Genomic DNA, 20,963 nt, shown 5'->3' on the forward strand with positions numbered 1-20,963 from the left:
AGCCCCAGCCTGCCCCACAGGGTAACATGGGCACACCTGGGCCCCTGGCCAGGTGCTCTGGGCAGCTGCTGATCCTCCTGGGCCCAGCTCAGCTCCCTGGCACTGGGGCAGCCTCCAGCACCTCGCAGCTGTGCCCCAGCACCCTCCCTTGGCTGTACACCTTGCTCCAGGCCAGCACACACAGGGCTGGGGGCAGCAGGGAGAGAGGAGACAGGGAAGGGTCGGTGTGGGTCGTGTCTGCTCATGGCTCTGTTTGTGTGTCTGTGTGTGCACATACTGCCTGAGGGCCTCTCTCCTCTCCTACCAGGGACATGGGGGAGAAGGAAGGGGCTGTGTGATCCTGGGGAGCCTTAGGGGCAGGGGCAGAGCCCACAGCAAGTGCAATGCATTTTCAGAGAGTTCATTACCTGATCTTCCTGCTGGCGTTGGCAGCACAGTATCATCTGCAAATATGGAAGCTGTTGCAGTACCAGGATATGTAAAATAAAGGGACAAACTATGACAATTGAAATCCATGGTTAGACTTGAAAGCTCCTGCAGGGTCGGGGCTGTGGTGAGGAACCCCTTTGGTGCTGGCCTGTGGAGCTGCCCCTCCGAGGATGGGGGAGGTTGGGGTGCCCCAGATGAGGGGGCACTACCTGGCCATAGCTGGTGCAGCCCGGCAGCAGGGGGGTTGTGCTGAGCACCCACCCTGGCAGAGCACACCCCAGGCCTTCCTCCTCACCTCATCATCCTCCTACAGGCCCTGTGTGTATGTGCAGGTGTGAGCATGTGCCTGTCGCTGCATGTGTGCGCCGCAGAGCATGAGGGAGGGAGGGACAGAAGGACCAGGGAAGCCAAGGGGGAGCACGAGCCCTAGGAGATGGCCCAGCAAGGGGCTGGGGTGCCAGGGGCACTGCTTACCTGCCCATCCTGCTGCAGGTGGTGGTGGAGGATCTGCGAGTGAGGCTGCTGATGCGGGGTCAGGATGTGCATGAAGGGGGTCGGGGGGTACGCCGCCGCCGTGGCGGGGTTGATGGGGCCACCACTGCCCAGAGCTGAAGGCAGGTTGAAGGAGGCTGCTGGGGTTCCAGTGTGAAATCCCTGCTTCTCGAAGGATTGCTGAGGAGGAGATGCCAAAGGCAGGATAAGGACGGGGAGCCAGGCTGGCAGTGTGCCCCTCCCATCTCTACACCTCACAGGCCCACAGTCAGCCTGTGGTACACAGAACAGATAAGAGTCTCTTCCCATGGCTCTTTCTGGCCTTGGAATTGCTGTAAGCTGGGAAATGTCAAGCACTTCCCTTCTCCCTGGCTGTCTGATCCAAGGGGAAGAAACCTCACTGCCCAGAGAGGCTGTCTCAGAGCTTGGCTTCTCCTCCCCAGCAAGGCAGGAAGCACACAGACACTGACCTGAGTTTTGGAGTAGACAGAGCCCGAGATGTCTGGCACGCCTGTATTACTGGATGTCACGGATACACCTGGGCAGAAGGAAGGGAGAGGTGGGTGTTAGGCAGCAGCCAGTGGGCCAGCATGAGCTGCTTGCTGCTAACACCTGCTGGAGAGCTCCAGTGATCAGAGATATGCAGACAGACTGGCCTGTATCACAGATATTTTATGAAAAATCCTTTCTTTAGGATTTTTCCTCTTGAGAAGCTGAGAGGCCTCAGGAACAAAATGTAAACAATGCTTATCTGCTGCTGTGGAATGCAACAAGTAGATCTGTGATTAGTCTCATGCAGTTGTTTCTAATTAATAACTAATCACAGTGAGCTGGCATGGACAGAGAGTCCAAGCCACAAGCTTTTGTTATCATTCTTCTTTCTTTTGCTATTCTTAGCCAGCCTTCTGATGAAATCCTTCCTTCTATTCTTTTAGTATAGTTTTAGTATAATATATATCATAAAATAATAAATCAAGCCTTCTGAAACATGGAGTCAGATCCTCATCTCTTCCCTCATCCTCAGACCCCTGTGAACACAGCCACAGGCCTGGGCATGACCACATGCAAAGCACCCATAGAAGTTATTTTGCTCTGGACACACACAGTTTCAAAATGCCTCCAGAAACCAGCTGAAGGGCAGGCTGCCACCCAGAGAAACACATGGGAAACAGCAGGTCTGAGGAGAGCTGGAGAACACAATGGACAGACAGGGAAACAAACCCACAGCAGCAAAAACAACCCAAAAGCTCCTCTGGTGTAAAACAGACAATTGCATGGAAAGGCAACTCAGCTGCAGGCTGGGATGGCTGGTGCAGTGACTGACAACACAAGCCCCATGGGGTGTTGGCTGTCCATAAAAAAGGGTGGCTCAGAGGACACCTCAGCCATCATTTAATGCCTGGAAAAAAGTGCTGAAATGAAAACAGTTTGAAGGACTCAGCACCAGGTGACCTGGAATAAAACTGAATTACCTTCTCAAAGAGAAAACACTATCTTGAAGGGCTCTAATGCAGTTAAAAAAGTGACAGAAGGAATTTAAAGACTGGCAGAGGGAGCCAGATGCAGCCCTGCATAAGTCAGCCAGACACCAACCAAGTACCAAGACAGGCAGCAGGTTCATGACCTTCCTGCATCTTTGCATCAAGGACACTTCCTTAGAAAGTGTCTGCCAAACACTGGTGGGAAACAAGCTCAAATCCAGAACAATTGCTGTTCTGTTAATCACATCTGGCAGATAAAAAACCAACAAACCAAACCACTGAGCAGCTTAACCTTCTGAGGGCCCAGACAGCTGATTGTGGGGCACAGAGGAGGGCATGAAGTGATCTGTAACCCCAAAACCTGCCCCAGACCCGGATGCAGAACAATCCTGTGCCTTTCTATGGATAACCAATCTCCTTGGGAGCAGCATCCCTGGAATTTTTCTCTATTACTGCTGTAAGACAGCAGTCCCTATCACAGCCAGTAAGACTGGGAGCAGCCCTGCTGCTGTGGAAAGTGTTTTTGTGGGTCTCTTACCAGTGCTGTACCCATGAGAGCCATAGCCACTGGGCTGCTGGAAAGGGGTTGCTGATGCATTGACGCTGACATTCACACCATGCTGCTTGGAAGAGGTAGGAGCAACCTACAGAACGGAGAGGAACAGAGTGAGCAGAGCCTTTGCTGGGCCACCCTTCTGCCCCAATCCCACACTCTGCCCCTGGGAACTCACAGGGAACACGGCGGGCCCGTACTGGAAGGTGCTGGGGAGCCCTGGTACCCCTGTGTAGTATGGCAGACTGGTGTAACTGTAGCCAGGAGGCAGCGCCGGGTTCAGGAACGTTTGCTGCGTGGTGTGGTGGGTCTGGGTCTGGCTCTGCTGAGGCTGAGCCAGAGTTGTTGCAGGAGCAGGGGAAGAGGCATCACCACGGCCAAATTTTGTTAAATCACCTGAAATAGAGGAGGTGAGAGTGAGGAACAGATGTTAGTCAGATCCTGGGCTGCTTCAACTCAGCCCAAAGGTGAGCCAGTCTTTTGATAAACAGTGACTTCAGTCACACCCCCCTCCCCCCAAGGACTGTGGTCCTCAGACTTTTGCACACTGATAAGGTGAAGCTATTAATTGCTCCTTGGCCCTAACAGGACTACAGAGGCAAAGGGAAGCCACAATAGCAAAGCCCACAATCTGGCACTGGATAAACCTGCTAGCAGAGCCTGATTTCAGAGCTGTCTCTCTCCATGCACCACCAGCAGGACTGAACACAACCCAGACCCTTGCCTGGGCTGTGCAGGGCTTGGCTGCAGGTTCTGATCTTGATGAGCATTTGCCTGGCTCACCCATGCAAACACACTCTCCTATTCAAAGCTCATAGAGCTCTGAGCTTTCAGCCTCAGCTGGGCAAAAGCACTTCCACACAAAGCAGCTCCTGCCAAAGCTGAGGAGAAGTGGTGCTGGAAAAAGAGTGAACCTCCAAGTGCAACAATTCCTAAAGCATGTGAAAGCTCAGTCACTGCCCACTGCAGACTGACAGTGTGTTAACCAAGGTTACCAAGGTCAGTGTGAGGTCATAAACCCAACTGGGTGCTTGGCTTGAGTTTGACAGGTCTCAAATTTCTCACTTGCTTTCTCCCTGAAACTGTCCCATATAAAAAAAATTAATTTCTCCATATTTTGTGTTTCTTTCCATTTTTACTCTCAGTGCTTGAGAAGCACTGCTTACCACCTGGAAATCAGTCCCTCAGCTGTAGACCTTGAATCTTTCAGCCCTTCCTCACTCCCTTTCCAGCTGCCCCATTAAGTCCTACTTTGCCCACCTCTTTCCAGTATCAGACCTTGACACAAAAAATGCTCAAAGGGAAAGCAAGAATTTAGCTGTGAGAAGCATGCTCCAAACCAAAAGCAGTGCAGGAGCACAGTGCAGGTGCAGAGGTAGCTCCAGTGGACAAAGACACAGGACAGTGGTAGGAGCAGCACAAACCCTGATGGGATGGGAATCAGAGCAGTGTTTTTCCCTACCAGAGTATGGATTGCTGCTCAGGCTGCCATCTCTTCCAGTCAGTGGTGTGGTGGGTGTAGGGAATGGGATGCTGTAGTAATCCTGATGAATAAAAACAAAAGAAGACATTTTTATCAGCTCTGTCCAAAGTGCAAAGCAGTATATTTGGGAGAGAGGGATTTCTGTACTGCAGCTGCAAGATATGTCTGAGCATTGCAGTCCAACCAGCCACATCAGGCTGATCATAACCTACAGCAGCCCCAGGTTTTTGTAGCATGTACCTTCCCCCTCATCTGGCTATTAGAAGAACCAGATAAGGTCTACTGGTATGCAGCTCTTAAACTGGCTGGACTTTCCCCCCCTCTTCACAATAAAATGGACATGTCCTGTTGCTAAATAAAGCCCATTCTCATCAGGTATTTAGTCACTGGCTCTGTCAGGGATCAGAGGTGAATCTCTCTAATAGCCCTGCTGTTGGAACTCGTGCTCCTTGGCTCCAACAAGGAACACTGCTGCATGAGCAACTCGTGCAGGCAGCTCCCCATGTGCCAAGGAGCAACTGATTAACTCCTCACTGCTGCTGCAGAGGTGCATCCACTCAGCACTCCATCGTGCCAGCTCTTAAGCTTTGTCTCTACCCAAGCAGCACCAGTGGAAGTGGCATGTCCTTGTCATTCTGCAGTACTCACCAACGGGAATCTCGTCTGGAGCATTTGCAAGTCATCATATCCATACACCTGTGGCTAGAAAAAGAGCCAGAGATGACATTGGGGACATGGACAACATAAGGATTTTAGATTAAACGTTTAGATAAACATGAGAGAAAGCCAGAAGCAGCCAGTCAGCAGCCACCAGGTGCAGGCAGCCAGCCTTGACACAGGCTGATGCTGCCAGAAGTTCCTCTGAGCTGCTCAAAGGAAAGTGCTCCAGAGCACAAAGCCACTCTACAGTTTTTCCCTAGAAATCATCCCAAAACTGAAACCTGTCCTCACCTTTAGGGGAGGATGTGACACACACCCCTAGACTTTGTGGCTCTTGCTACCCTTGCCCTGAGTGCCCTTTGTCACACCATATTTCTAACACAGCTCTATGCTTCCACACACTGTGCTCTGCCCAAGGGCTCTTAAAAGGCTGGAGAGGCTGCAGAGAACAGACTCTGCCCTGGGGTGATCACAACACACATTTACCTCCACGAGCACATGGAAATCATGGAAAAAACCAGCAGGTCCAAACTCTGCCTGTCCAAGGCAATCCTGCTGGGCTGTCACAGTTTTGAGTTTCCCCACTATGCTACATCCATCCCTCCCTGCTGCAGAGGGAGCTGGGACACCACTGCAAAGTTCCACTCACCGGGTAGGCATGTAGCAAGCCTGGAGCCATGATGTATGGATTAGGCAACAACGGTGGGACTCCAGGAGGGAGATTGGGAGGGGCTTTTCCTGAAAAAGGAGGAGAAAGGAAAAGTTCCACAGTGAAGCAAACAGCAGATACTCGCTCTCTTAGCCCCCACACTTTTCTCTGGGACAGTACCTGATGTGGTTGCAACAGAGCTGCGAGTTGAGGCCGTCACTGTGGAGTTGCTGCTGAGGCTGAGGCCCAGGCTGCTGACACTGCTGAGGCTGGAGGACACACTGACAACTGGTGGGGCAGCTGACACCGTGCTGGAGGAGGTGGAGAAAGTACTAGCAGAAGAATGGAGGCTTGCTTCACTCTCCACACTTGTGTGCTAAGGAGGGAAGGGAGGAGAGTCAGGGGATCAGAGAGATGGAACCAAGTGCACAGGTAGCACAGGACATTCACTGTGCAGAACATCCTGCACCTCTGTCTGCATCTGCATGTTTCTGCAGTGAGCCTGGCTTAAGTCCAAAGTCCTGACAGCAGTCAATCCCTAAGGCTTACAAACCCCTCTCATGGTTCCATCCCAACTCATCTGTCTGAGGAGCAGAGCAGGGCTGGACACCACATTGGCAGCAGGGTGATTTATTCTGCTGCAAAAGCCAATGCCCAGGAACTGCACTGCAAGAGCTCCAGTAGCAGAGATATTTGGTTCCACTGCATCAGCCTCCAGTCTGTTCTGACACGTGGCTCTGACTCTGCAGCACCTTCAAGGGCTACTACAGGCTCAAAAGAAGGCACTGCTCAGTCAGAAACAGGCAAGGTGTCAACAGCCTTGAGCCACAGGTGTACTGACACAACTCCCTTCTGTCCACACAACATCCAGACTCCAGCAGCCTGGCAGCTCCTGCCACAACCACAGCCCCAAGGTCAGGCACCCCAGCAGACCCCACCAAGCTGAGCAGAAATGGGGCACACAGTGAGAGATCATACCCAGACTCACCAGAAGGGTTGAAGTTGATGTTCGCCCAGAGGATGTGGATGAGGACAGACTGTTCTGCTGGGTGGGTAATGCACTGACAGGAAGAGAAATAAAACATTATCAGACCAAGGTGAGAGCCAACATCAGTAGCACCATCCCATTTCCCATCTGCTTGAATGGGATCTTAGTCTTCCTCACTGCATCAGACAGACCCTGATGTCTGCTATAGATTCCTGCTTCTAGTTCAGAATTCCACCCCTCACTGCCTCACCTGCTGAGCTGGGCAGTGCTTGTACTGGGGAGCTCCTCACTGTGGCTCAGGCTGCTCAGAGCTGTTGAGTGTTGGCTGGCTGTGGTCAGCAGGGACGATGCAGACACCCCATCGTTGAGAGGGGCAATGCTGGGAGCAGAGGGGGAGTCGGATTTCACTGCAGGGCCCGTAGCACCTGAGAACAAAAAGCTTTGGGTTAAGGGCAGCTACTGGCTGAGGGGAACACAAGGGCAAGGATCAGCCAAATCTCAGCCAGAGGAGCTGGGAGATTTGGGGCAACATCAGCCAAATCTCAGCTAGAGGAGCTGGGAGATTTGGGGCAACATCAGCAAGTTCTCAGCTAGAGGAGCTGCAAGACTGGGGGCTCCCCTCAGGGCTCCCAAATAGTTATACACTTATGATTGTGTTCTATGTCTCACTTTACCCAAACACTACCACTGGCTCTGCAAAGAGCTTCAAGACTTCAGAAGAAGTGCCTTCCATGCACAGAGCAGAGTAAGTTATTGTCATAGGTGACCCTTCAAGGATCAGCACAAAGCTGAATGTTTTGAGGCAAACAAATAATGTGAATGGCAGCAATTAGTCCAGCAAGGAAAGCACTTGCTATTAGCACAGATAAAACTCATTCAAAGCAGAGAACACAAGAGATAAAGGACACCCACTGTACTGGCAAGACTCTTACCTTCAACAGCCTGTGTGGTTTGTAATGGCGTGGGCTGTACAGAACTGAAACCATTCTGAGGAAGAAGAGAAAAAAGGAGTATTGGGCATTACTGCTGAGCATTTCCAGAGGCAGAGCTAGTGCCACCTCTCTCTCACACTCCCTTGCACAGTTATGAAAAGGTTCTGCTACCAGACTGTGTTTGGGTTAGTCCCAAGATCCAGCCCCATGCAAGCAAGGTCCCCAAGTGTATATGGGAGAAATCAGTGCAAAAAGTTTCTGTGCTGCTGGTAGTCAGACTGCCTCAGCACTCTCAATCCAAGCTCATTAGCCAAACCTGACATTTCTGAACTGGTGTGCAGTACACAAGAACCAAATCCAAAACACAACACAAAATTCTTTGTCTGCATGTCCCTCTAGCAGGGTACATGACACAACACGTGCCCTGCACTCACCTTGAGCGCTGTTAAACCCAGCACAAAACACAACAGCCACAAGAGAGCTCTCATTAGAGCCCAGGAGCCACACAGTGAGGCTGTAGGATCACAGAACTCTTTGATAAGCCATTCATCTTTCCCCAAGACACATGACAAGTGAGGCTCACTCAGCACAATGGGTGAGCAAAGCTGTTGTCTTACCTTAGCCTGGGTCAGATCTTTCTGGGGCGAAGAGGAGATAGAATTTGGGTATCGCCTCGTCTGGGTGGATCTCTGTTCGTACAGTGGTCCCTGAGCACTGTTCTGGGAGGTAAATGTTGCTGTCTGTATTGTGCCACTCTGGTAACCAGACTCCTGGCTTTGATTGGACGAAATTGTGGATGAAGATTCACTACAAAAGGAAAAAAAGAAAAAAGTCCATTTTCATCCATTTTCTTCTGAAACAGCCCTGCTGTAAGCTGCTGGCCCAGACTGGGCTCTTCACTTCAAATACTCAAGATAAAAAGCCCCAAGCATCAGTAAAGGCACCACATGAAGCAGCCAAGCTAAGAAACATGCCCAGAGAGCAGCCATGGACATCCAGCTGCAGCCTTGCCCCATACACTGCTGTGCCTTAGGCAACACTTCATGAGCTGCCACCACTCAGGTCCCAGTACTCAAGGGATGGCCAGTTACTGAGGGTCAGCCCAACAGCAGACAAACATACTATCACAAATTATGCTCCGACTCCACTGTGTCCCAGTTTGCCAAGGCAAAAAGAAGGACAAAGCACTCAGAATCTGCTCACCAGAGACATGGAGCAGTTGTGCTGGGGACTCCCCATCTGTGTTTTCAACAACACAGTTTAAGGCTAGCAGAAAAACAATTTTTTGTGCAAGTACCACAGGCCAAAGAGCCACAGAGCTGCCCTATGAGTCTGCTGGCAACTTGTGCTTTGCTGTTGCATACGTTGTCCCCCCTTTGTGACCAATGCACAGTCAGAAAGGGTCTACTAGTATGCACAAGACAACTCAAGTCCACAGGACCAACTTCCAAAGCTGCCTGCTTGGATTAAAGGCTCGTGGTGCTCACCTGGCCGAGCTGGTGTAGAGGCTGCTCTGAGGCTGGCTAACGGCAGCGCTGGTTGTGGGCGTCGATTCATACTCAGCAAGAACAGGCTCTGAACCAAACTGCAACGCCCCAAACTGCAGGTTTAGCCCTGAGATATCTGAGGAGCCAGGCATTTCCACAGCAAGCGCAGGAATCTGCAAGGCAGGAACAATAGAACAGGTCAATCATTCCCAGGGATTAGCCCAGAGAATGACTTTATTACCCTTGTTTCCCTGCACACAGTAGCAGTTATAGGCTTGCACCTCCTGAATTACACTGTTCAACCCAGGCAGGCACACAACTCCATCACCCCCACAAGCACTCACTGCTAACTAATAAAGTACTGGAATGAATAATAAAGTAGTGGAATGCTCTTCCCAGGGAGGTGGTGGAATCATCATCTCTGCATGTGTTTAAAAAAAGACTGGACATGGCACCTGGTGCTATAGTCTAGGTGCAGTGTTAGGGCATAGGTTGGACTCATGATCTTAGAGGTCTCTTCCAACCTTGTGATTCTGTGATTCTAGAATAGAGGAAGGCCAAGCCCAGACCTTCCCTGAGCAGCCCAAATGGCTGTTTCTGCAGCTCTAACACAACTCAATTGTCTATTTCCCCACCACTGCACCTTTGATGTTAACGATGCTTTTTTCTTTTGCTGCTTGAGCTTCTGCTGTGCTGGCTGGGGACTTGAGGACTGGTTGTCCGAGGAGCCTGGAGACATCTGGGGAACTGGATTGGTTTTGCTGGGCAGTGGTGAGGATGGAGGGGCCGGTGTGGTTGTGGAGGCAGTCACCACAGGCTGCTTCTCCTGCATGAACACTTCTATCATGGTTGAAGTTGATGTGAAGCCCTGACGCTTGGTGAAGGGACTATGCACGGAAGAGTCTGTTGGATTCTTGAGATCTATGGGACAAGACAGGGATAAGTTAGCAGGGTTTGTTTCCTTAAAAATAAATCAAATTCTGGCACTTAGCAAGAAAAATAAATCCTTTTCCTCGATGTTTCATCTTGAAGCTTGTTAGAGAGCAGAAAACTTAAGCATCTCTGCTCCCAGCCTCACACTCTTACTACCATCAATGCCAAGATTTTTTAAACTCTTCTTCCCTCAGTTGCTTCCACCACCCCTACAGGACAAAGCCAACTTGCCTGGCAAAGTCCTCCATTCTCCAAGAAAAGCTTGGCTCCAGAGTCCCTCGTGTGGAGACATTGCATATCAGCCCTGCAGAGCACTTCCCAGCTCTGTTAACAGTCCTGCATTCCATTGCCTCACCCTTCTCCTGCAGGGACTGGCTATCTCCAAGCAACATCACTGCCTGGGGCTGCCTACCCTCAGGTTTTTGCACCATGTTCCTCCTCTGACTAAGCCTTTCCATAGTTTATTCAAAATCAACTCCTATTCTCCTGTGAGGCTTCTTGTCTGAGAAGATCAGAAGCTGCCAACACTGACTGTCACTAGGACAGGGCTCAAGTTTTCTTCAGCTTAGATTTGAACCAGAGCCATTTGCCTATAAAAAGCACAAGCTGAAGGAAATGACACTAGCACTCAGCCACAGCAAAACTCAGCTTCTCATCTGGAAAGAGCCTCTCAATCCCTGTTTATTCCCTCATGCCCAGTGACAGAGTTACTTCTTGTCATTTAACAGCAAATCCCCTTAAAATTCCCTTAAAAGATAACAGGAGTTCAGCAGGGAGAAGAGACTGACTAGTCTCATATTTGGGAGCTATTCTCCAGAGCAGCTCTTCCAGAACTTTTTCTGGCACAGCTTTACACCTGGAAATAGTTCTGCACACTCTAAGAGGCTCAAGAACATCAGATCCCTGGCCCTGAACCTGTCTGGAATGACAGATTCAACTGTTCCGATTATAAAAGGAACAGAGAGAGACTCACACACACTATTACATTTTAATCTCACTCACAGCTCTCAATTTTCCCAGCTCAGCTAAACTGGTTGTGAGCTTGTGAGCAGATCCTCTGCTGAATCCCTCCCAGCAGCTCTGGGGGAACACATTCCCTCCCCTGTGGGAGCTGCAGCTCCTCCTTACCATACTGCACCAGAGACGAGGTCTGTGTGGTGGAAGCCATGTCCCAGGAAGCAGCAGTGGTGCTCCCAGCAGGCTGGGTGTGCTGAGCTGCCAGCTGAGCCAGTGCCTGGGCTGTCTTGAACTGCTCCAGGAACTGGGACCCTGTGGTGCTGCTGCCTTTGGCCTCCCCGACATCTCCAAAGCCTTTCCCCAACATGCTCACCTGCAATTTCAACAAGGAGAAAAAGTCAATGGCTGCCATGGCTTGGAACTTGGCTCAGAGGACAGGAATATCTCTGAATATCATCCCAAATGCTCTGTAGCCTGCTGCTTCTCACTGGGTGCCTCACTCAGCACTCTGGAGCTCCAAATGCACACACACTGCTGGCAGGAATTTCTTTCCCAGCCTCCACCATGTGTGAACACAGGTATGCTCATCCCTGGCCCAACCCATGCCAAGGGGGTTACAAAGGAAGTTAACAGACAGGATCTTCAAAACCATATTGAATTATCCTCATGCATTCAGATGCACTAAAAGAAAAACATCAGGAGATCTTGGCTTTATAGTTAATGTGGTTTTGAAAATCTTTCCTCAACTCTCTCACCACGAAGTAAACAATTTTTATTTCTTTTTGCTGAAGTTACACAAAGCAGCATCTGCCCAAGTCTATGCAGATCCCTGACTCAATGTCTCCTTCCTTCTCCTGTGGTGAATGCTGGGTGCCAGCATTCCATCCCACACCAGTCCTGTTTCTCAAACTGTTGGAATTGCAAGCCCTGGACCAAAAGAGCTTTTCCTTTTTTCCTTTAGGCAGGAATGAAGCATGTGCTGCAAATCTGACAAGGGAAGCAGGGGAGGAATTATCACAATTATTTCAAGTTGAGCAATGAACTTCAGGCCACTGCTTTTAAAGCAGACTAGCAAATTATTTCACTCTACCAGCCCCAAGCAGAGAGCATCAGGATTGTATTTCCTACATTACCCAAACAGACACAACAACAGGGGATAAAAGCAACCTCAGGCAAACACCCACTGACTGAGAGCAGCATTTCCTTACCATGCTGTGGTGAGAGAAGGAATTTCCAGAGGCAGGCTGGGATAGAGCACTCTGTTTAGAATTGCTGAACACCAGTGGCTGCGCCAGGGAAGGAGTCTGGGATGACTCCAGGTTTGTTGACTCATTCTCCATAGAAGAGGGTGTCTTTCCTAGCAGGACTGCAAGATCAATTCTGGGTAGACAAAGACCCACTGAGGTTAGCAAAGCTCCCACTTCCATGAGAACAGATTCCCCCTCAAGCCTCACAGATTTTACTTTACAAATTAAAGGAATCTGAAGAACACTAACTCACAACTGCCAGCAGCAGCCTCAAAAAGACAGACTGACCAAGCAAGACCCTGCATGGCCTTTGATTTTAAATAATTTTAAATTTACATTATTTTAACACAGCAAAATGTCCCCAAACCTGAAGAACTAGCAATAGAGCCTATTCTAATTCTATTCCTAATCCAGGACTAGGACCCAATAACTCCTAAATGAACTCTTCCATTGAAATCCACCCCACCTCATTCAGAGCTGCTGCATTTCAGCTAGCTAGAAAAGTTTAGCTGAAGATGGCAAATTGCTCCCAGACTAATGTGCCACTTTTCCCAGGTAAACAGCATCACCATGGGCTCTCACCTTTGTCCAGCTGTGATTGTCACATTCTCAGCAGGGAGAGGCACTGAAGACACATTGGAGGCTGTGAAGATCTTTGTCTCTGACAGCTGAAAGAGAAAAAAGGAAAAAAAAATCCAAAAGTGAGAACAGAATCTCATAAAAGTCCCTATGACACAAAGCACGTGAATGTTTGAGACAAACAGCCACAGGAAAACTCAAAATTCAAGTGCTTAGACTGAAACTTCTTTAGCATTTGGCTCCCATCAGAAGCAGCTTCTATTTCATGTTTCTCTCAGGCAAGTGCACAAAACATCTGCCAGTGGGGAAAGAAAACCTCTCAAATGCTTCTACAAATTTCCCATAGTCCATAAATCCCCTAGGGCTGCCCCAGGACTCTGGGCTGTGGCTCTGAGTCAGTGGCAGCACAGACCTGCAAAAGTCCCAGCACAGTAGGGGCAAGCATTGGTAGCAAAGAGAAACTTTGGATCCATAGCTAAGCTTCCAATGATCTGGGTTCATTTGGATGATTTGACCAACAGAGCAGCCATGGAAGGGAAAATAACATTGCTCAAAATCTGGTGGAGGTTAGTGAGGACCTGTGAAACATGGCCTGAAACATGTCTGAACATGAACAGCTTCTATTCCAGACTGAGGATCTGCCACAAACTGAACTGCCAGAGTTTAAGAAGTAAATCCAGAACTTCTGAGAGCACCTCACACACACTGAGGGTAAGAAAGGCTCTCAGAAGCTCCCTTCTAGCAGAGACTGACTGAACAAAGTAAAGCTGCTCCTATCTCCAAACACAGCAGCAGTGCTTCCCCAGGTGGTGCCTGGCAAACACATTCTTGCTGTGCTTGCCCATTCTGTCAGCTGAGCCAAAATGAGCACACAGAACTAATAATCACACCAAAATGCCCAACCCTGCTCCCATCTGCAAGAACAGAAGTCCTCCCTTAGTTCAGAGAGGGACTGAAGCTCATTTCAGAAGAAATTTATAGACAGGCATTAAGAGAAGGTGCTACCAATGTCCACTCTCTCCTGAAGGAGATGAGGGGGAGAACACAGGTGGTGGGACACACCAAAGACCATGTCAGAAGGTAAAGTCAAGAGCTTCTTTTCCACTCAAATCACAAGGACCAGCTGAGGCACATGATGGGCACAAAACCATGAAACTGCTGCTGGTGTGAACAAAAGCAAAACTTCCCCAGCTGCCACACCACCAGAGGAGTGGAGCAAGAGCCCTGTGTGGAGTCAGGACAGTTTTGGAATAATTCCATCTTGCAGTTACAGGAAATGAGAGGAGCAGCCTCAGTGCCCCAGGAGATCTCCTCCAGGCTTGGGCCATAAGCTCTAGAACATATATCCTGCAGAAGATGCAACAATTATTTATTCATCAGAGCTCCTGGGGCTCAGTCCAAAGCTTAGGGAGGATGGGCTGGCAGCTCTGTGTGTGCAGACAGGACAGCAGCCTGCTGGCAGATGCACAGAGGAGATGGCTTCAGGAAATACCTACATCTTCATTCCAGTCCTCCGTGCCCCATTCTTCTGTCGCCGCCCTCCATGCACCTGGAAGGACAACAACAGGTACACAAGTTATGCATGCATCAAAGCTCTGTGTCCAACAGCTGGGGGAGCACTGGGGAGCTTTGCAGGCAGCCAGGAGGATTTCTAATTGCCAATCAGACAAGATAAAGCAGTCAACCTCAACCCCGGCTTTATGATCAAGATAGGATCCCCTCTGCCTTGCTGGGATGAAAAAGAGACTGCCAGGCTGGCAGACAGGGCAACACACACCTTCCCAACACCCAAAAGGGAAGCTGAGCTCTGCAAGGAAGCCCCAGCATCGTCCCCAGCCTCCTTGTGCCATTTTCCTGGCTCCCCTTGGACTGCAGTAGCTGTAGGTTTGTGCAAGCAGTGTTACCCCAGCAGCTCCTCCCTTCCTGCCAGCTCTGGCACAGGATTTCACCATCCAGGTAAACCTCAAGTTTCTATAAAACTTAAGGATAACTGAGCCATTCCCATAGTTCATCTTCCACCCCACAAAAAAAAAAAAAAAAATTGAAACCTCAGCACTACAGAACCTCCTGTGCTCAGGCAAATGGGATTCAGAAAAGAAAATTTATGGCACTAAGCAATTCCTGCCTTTTCTGTGACCAGTTTCAGAGATATGCTCAAAGTGTGCAGCTTGAAGTACCAGGGAGAAAAGCAGGAAACCTCAGCTGCAATCCAGCACAGCACAATTTAGGTGAGCAAAAATTTACCAGAAAATAGAGTTTTGCCTGGCTGCATTTTCAACTTGTTCCAATCCTTGCATCCATCACAGTTTAATTGCTGTACTTTGAATATTATGTGTCAGTTTCAGATTCCATTTAACAACTAAAATTTGGTTTGGGAAGAGAACAGGAGCTTTCACATCCCCAAAAACCTCAGAGCATAAAGCCAGTCCCATTTTGTGCAGCTTGCTTTCAGTTCACACAAACCAAATCAAGAAAATCTGAGAGCACCAGCAGGGTTAATCCTGAAGACACTCACTGGATGGAACAAGCTGCTATCAGCCCTTTTACAGCATTAAACAAGGCATGTGGGGAAGGAGAACATTCTGAGCTCTTCTGCAGGACACAGATCTCCCCATACAGAACTTCACTTTTTATTTAAATAACCACTTGTCTAGACTTGGGGGATCTAGTACATGAAATAAGTATCAATGAATTATTCTTTTTTCATTGTTTTTTTTTTGTCTTGCTTGATGAATTGAGCCAATTCAAGAAGTCTCCCAGGATTTACTGTTTTATACATTCAAGTCTGAAATACAGATATTAATACAACAATATTTGCTAGAGTGCCAGAAGTTTTAAGGCACACTGCCCCTTCCTCCACAGCCAGAACCATCAACACATTCAATGCAAAACCCATCTGCAGTTTAGAAACCTGAATTCCCACAACCCTTAGATTTTTGGTGCCTTAGAGCAGTAGTGGGAAGGCTCCTTTCCAAATTTTCATGGCTCAGAAAGGTCATTCTAGCCCAAGGCTGACCCAAGAGGTGAAGTGGGAGCTGATGTACCTGCAGCTGGCCCAGAGAGCAGGAAGGCAGGAGAGCTGCCCCAAGAGTTTGTGCATGCAGGAACACAGCATGGGGCTCTTAAGTGCTGTTTGTTTGGGGAAAATAGAAGAAAAGCAGCACGAAAAGCAGAAGGAAACCCTGCAGATGAAGAACAGCCATTGACAGGGCTTCCCCAGCAAATCTACTCCTCAAAGAGCAGACACTGACTCAGCATGGCTTGAGGGGCACATGGAGAATCAAAGATCTGTGATGTGTTCACCAGGAACACTCCAGAAAGCTCCCAATTAGCACAGCATGGGAGGCTTTTTTAAAAAAACCAACTGTATCACTCTCCATCAAGCTCTTCTGAAGGGGAGAGCTGCAACACAAGCAATACCCTGAGCCCTCTACCACCATTTCAGAAGGGTGGTGAACAGCAAGCCTTCCTCTCTGCTTTCAGAAAGTCCTTCAAAAAGCTGCTGGTCTTTAAACTCCTCAAACCAAGCAAAAGAGGAAAAAAATAAAATTAAGCCAACAACATGTGCAAATATGAATATGGTGAAGGAAAAAAAAAAAATCCCATTGTGTCTCTAAGTTTTTCAAATCCCTCCCCAAATCCACTCTCTCTTCATTTTAAACTGGGAGACACCCAGCCTGCTCCTCCCACAGCCCAGCAGGCAGGAATGGATCCAGGCTTGTCACCCTGCACTAGGAAGGCAACACACCCAAAGGCCCCCTCGCTGCACCTCGAAGGAATGCTAATCCAAACAAAGCCAAAGGGCAGCAAAAGCACAATGGCAGTGCTGGAGCAGATGGCCTTGTGCTGCCTGGGGAAGTTAAAGATTAACCCAAAATGCTCCAACACAGCAGAAGCTCTCCATGTGTCTGCCTGCTTCCAGGCCCTTGCAGGAGAGGCTCCTCAGCCTCAACACTTCTCCTCCTGCCCTGCCCTTCAAGAGGAAAATGGCAAATTCTTCTGGAAACTCCCTTAGCCTCAACTTCAAAACCTCAGGTTAGATGGAGGAGACAAACAAGATGTTGGCCTGATTATGGACACAATGGAATTCTGTAGATGTGAGCAAACTGCATCCCCTCCTGGGTGTCTCTTGGCCTCCTAAGGATGATATTTGAGCAGGAAATCAGGCACAGAGCAGCTTTGCCATCAAGCACCCCTGTCATCTCCAAACCCACCTTCATCTTCAGCTGCAGGGAGGTGAAGAGGAGCAGCCAGGCAGGCTGAGCATGCCAGAGCAGCCTTTGGGCCCTGCTCACCCAGCAGCAGCCAAAAGCAGAGGCAAAGCACAGAGAGAGCCCAGGCAGAGCAGCAGGGCTGTGACCCTGAGCAGGAACAGCAGGGATGAGGAGGAATGGCACAGGGACACCAGCAAGTCACAGTTTTGGGCATGTGAGACACAGGGATATGACACTGAGCTGCCTCACACCTCCTGCCCTCTGGCACCAGAGCTGCTCTGGGCATCCAGAAGCAATGGCTGAAGTTAAAATTTGCATAATCCACAGGAATTGCTGTTAGCTCGTCCCAATTTACATTCAAGGTGTCAACGTTAGTAAAAGCACAGTCAGAACAAAGTCAAATATTAATTCAAATGAACAAATTAAGAGAGAGAAGAATGACATATCCACAGATATTTCAGATTTTTTTTAAAAAAGCTATAAAGTAAAGGTATCCGGGGCAGTTAGTGCACCTGGATGTATCGTACCAGGAGCAGTGTCAAATTTTCGGGGATAATTTGACCCCTCACCCCCAATGAAATCAAGTCCTGAAACAAAAAAAAAAGAAAAGAAAGACAACCAGTGAAATTTTGACTTCAAAAAAAGTGTAGGTGAGTTTCATTGCCCCCATGTACACCAGTCACATTGTACCTGTGGATATTATTAATTTAAAGAGATGCCTGTGGCTACTAAATTGCAAACAAAACAACCACACACAACACAGGTGACCAGTGGTGTTGCACAATAAACTTTACAGCTGTGTTGTAGTACTAGAGCAAATCTGAGTTGTTTGTCAGAAAAATCTTCAGTTCTCCCACTTAACCACACTCTAACCCACTTCATTCCACAATTCCACAAAACACCAACACAGGGAAATGAAAACCATTCAAACAGAAGCCTGTTCCCACTAGACAGTTAAACTTCCAGCACACAGAGCTGTGTCCACTCCCTCTGGTATTTAAAACCCCTCCTCAGCTGCCAAGATGACCACTCTGTCTGCTGGTGTTTCACAAAAACACCCTCCTGCCACAACAGCTGTTTTCTGAAGGAAAAAAATGAACAAAACCCAAACAAAACCCAAACAAAACCCATGAAAACACAAAAGAACCACCCCTCTCCCTGACACCAACACTATGGTAAAAGGTATCCCCTAGATCATGGGACTCTCTTTCCAAACCTATCAGTTTTTCAGCAAAACCAAGAAGTATGAAAGGAGTTTAAAGCACCACTAACACAGGTGTGGATGCTTCTTATACCCAAGATATGGTAGTTACTTAAATACTCAGTGATTGTGGAAAAATAGTTTGACTTTGCAGTGGTGCCAGATTGCTCCATAAAAAAGACAACAAAAGCACCAATGAGCCCTGCCCTCCTTCCCCCTCAAAAAAGGCTCTTTACAGTCAAGGACTGTGACTGTCCCATTCTCACACTGCAAAATCTGAGCTCACCTGTGTCTCAATATTGTGCAGACATGAAACAAAACCCAGAGCACCAATTTTCCAATGCAGGAGAATGTGCAGAGGGCAGCTGGGTGCTCAGAATCACCCAGCAAACAAGTTTGCTTCAAACTTGGAAGCAAGGAAGGAAGGAAGCAGAACTGCTTTCAGCTCCTTTCTGTAACAAAATCCTATCCCCACCATGGTTTGAGCAAGATGATCATGAAAGCAAGAATGCTCTCAGTACCAAAATGAAGAGCAATACATCTGACTCCAAGTAATTCTCTGGAGGATGCACCAAACACTTGGAGATCTTGGATCTGCCTATCACATCACACTACAGTTTATAGAATGAGAAAACATACTGCTACTTTCCAAGCAGTAGCATGGTTTCTACAGGAAAACAAACAGAAGTGAGTGTTCCTGTGCCTCTGTCAGGCAGCAGCACCCACAAGCTCACCCCAGAGCAATCACCCAGCTCCCAACGTGCAAAGGGTGCAAAGTACCAGGGTCAGTGAAATCCATCTCTGAACCAGCAACCTGTTCTTCCATCCCTGAGCCTAAACCTGCCTAGAACATCCTCAGTGCAACTGGATGGAGGCAAATCCCCCTCACACAGTGACTACAAGGCAGCACACTCATGGCAAGGCTCTTACTTGTGCCATCATCCGGCTCAAAGCTCCCGGTGTTGTTCCACGTGTTGTTGCTGTTCCCGTAGTTCTCATCCGTGCTGGCTGGCTCAGCGTAGTCAGCTGGGTTGAAAGTTCTGCAAGAAACAAGAGGATGGGAATGGAAACTCTCTGTTAAAGTGTTTTCAAAGGAATTGATTTTATTCAGAGTATAATACATGTCACAAGGCAGCTCTCTCAGCAGAGAGATGCTTCAGCTACACCAGACATCCCGAGTTTAAGTTACTGTGAGGCAGCTTGGGCATTATTAACAAAAAAACCAAAACCCAAACAACTTCCCCTCCCCCCAAAAAACCAAAAGAACGCCCCCAAACAAAAAAAAAAAAATCCTCAAAAAACTCCAAACAAAAAGATCCTCAAAAAACTCCAAACAAAAAGAGATCCTCAAAAAACTCCAAACAAAAAGATCCTCAAAAAAACCCAAACAAAACCCCAAAAACTAAACAGACCCAACAAAATCAAAAACTAAACAGACTCAACAAAATAATTAAAAACCTCAAAAAAAACAAAAAAAACCCCCAACCCAACAAAACAAAAACAACAACAAAAAAAAGGGAACAGAAATGACTGACATAAACAGTACCATTCATGCACAGACTTTTATTTTTGCTGTGCTTTATGTCAGTGAAACTTACCCCATGCCTTGGGCAGAAAATCTTCCCCCTCGCCGTCCAGAGCCACCTGTAAACACACACACATGCACTGCTGTCCTTTGGCTCTACATCCCTGGGCAAAGAAACACTTGAACAACACACACAGGTCCAGAATATGAACGTGGAGAGGATTTTCCTGGGTTGATGGGATTGCCAGCAACATCTTTTGATGTGTGGGAGTGACCTCAGCTGGCTGGCAGCATGATTAGCAATGCATCCATCCAGGCCAACATGAGGTGTCCAGCTGGCACAAATCAAAGTACTGGACCCCAGATTCTGATTTCTGCAGTATGTGACCTCAGCAACAATTCCTAAGCAGCAGATTTTGGGGTAAAACTAATTTCTGCCCCAAGTATTTAAAGTCCAAGCCAGTAGTAGTGCTCAGATACATGTATAATGATGATGAGGAGGCAGGTTCTGTTGCTAACAAGCTATTGGCCACCTGCTAAAAGTTAACCTTGAGTTTTTTAACTTCCCACTTCTGTAATAAAGCACTTTTTTTTATCCTAACTCCATGGATGTGATGCAAGAACAAGGTGCTGTTTCTAGCATATTTTAGATGGGAAAGCAGCATGTAGGTACTAAAAGTGAGCACAAGAACAGAAAAATCAAGTGCATATGCTCAGTTTGGCAATTCCTCCTATAAAAGAAGCTTTGGAAACTCATGGGAGATAAATTTACTGCTAAAATTCTCCTCCTCCCACCCCTGAGGACCCCACACGCTGTGTGTACCTCGGCCTCGGCCACGTCCCCGCCTCCCTCTTTCCGTGCCTCTTCCAGACGAGCCTCCACTCTTACCACCATCTAATCCATTCTCCTGGCCCCTAACTGAAACACAGAACAAAGCAAAGACAATTTCAAGACTCATCCTGCTTTAAACCACATCTCAAACCCCAAAATGCAGTGGCTGTGTGGGGGAGAAGATCCCCACGTGCTCCCTGAACTGCTGATTTAAGCTGATGGAAAGTGAGGCCATCACGCAAAGAATCATCTCAGACAGGGGAGCATTGAACAAATCCACACATCCAGATGTGTCTGCCCAAAATTTGGCTCTGCTGTGTG

The 20,963-nt window shown here is 48.4% G+C and overlaps 1 protein-coding gene across 5 annotated transcripts in view; it reads right to left on the reverse strand.

Moving 5' to 3' along the window:
• The window catches only part of UBAP2L (ubiquitin associated protein 2 like), a 30,146-nt gene that overhangs the window by 1,014 nt on the left and 8,169 nt on the right, over positions 1–20,963 (reverse strand). For 2 of the 5 annotated variants that reach the window (XM_074529605.1, XM_074529606.1), the window contains exons 6-27: positions 20,634–20,729; positions 19,884–19,929; positions 19,216–19,325; positions 17,597–17,671; positions 14,367–14,419; positions 12,874–12,959; positions 12,253–12,424; positions 11,216–11,417; positions 9,798–10,075; positions 9,155–9,327; positions 8,285–8,474; positions 7,668–7,722; positions 6,986–7,160; positions 6,736–6,808; positions 5,928–6,123; positions 5,748–5,836; positions 5,087–5,140; positions 4,418–4,499; positions 3,134–3,351; positions 2,941–3,046; positions 1,392–1,459; positions 904–1,101 (exon numbers count right to left, since the gene is read on the reverse strand). In XM_074529605.1, the coding sequence (XP_074385706.1) occupies positions 904–1,101; positions 1,392–1,459; positions 2,941–3,046; positions 3,134–3,351; positions 4,418–4,499; positions 5,087–5,140; positions 5,748–5,836; positions 5,928–6,123; positions 6,736–6,808; positions 6,986–7,160; positions 7,668–7,722; positions 8,285–8,474; positions 9,155–9,327; positions 9,798–10,075; positions 11,216–11,417; positions 12,253–12,424; positions 12,874–12,959; positions 14,367–14,419; positions 17,597–17,671; positions 19,216–19,325; positions 19,884–19,929; positions 20,634–20,729 (2,795 nt within the window). The remainder of the gene's footprint in view (positions 1–903; positions 1,102–1,391; positions 1,460–2,940; positions 3,047–3,133; positions 3,352–4,417; positions 4,500–5,086; positions 5,141–5,747; positions 5,837–5,927; positions 6,124–6,735; positions 6,809–6,985; positions 7,161–7,667; positions 7,723–8,284; positions 8,475–9,154; positions 9,328–9,797; positions 10,076–11,215; positions 11,418–12,252; positions 12,425–12,873; positions 12,960–14,366; positions 14,420–17,596; positions 17,672–19,215; positions 19,326–19,883; positions 19,930–20,633; positions 20,730–20,963) is intronic. The other 3 variants (XM_005495310.4, XM_074529607.1, XM_005495311.4) reach the window with 3 other exon arrangements.

Source organism: Zonotrichia albicollis, chromosome 30 (assembly GCF_047830755.1).
Source record: "Zonotrichia albicollis isolate bZonAlb1 chromosome 30, bZonAlb1.hap1, whole genome shotgun sequence".
Taxonomy (NCBI): Eukaryota; Metazoa; Chordata; class Aves; order Passeriformes; family Passerellidae; genus Zonotrichia; species Zonotrichia albicollis.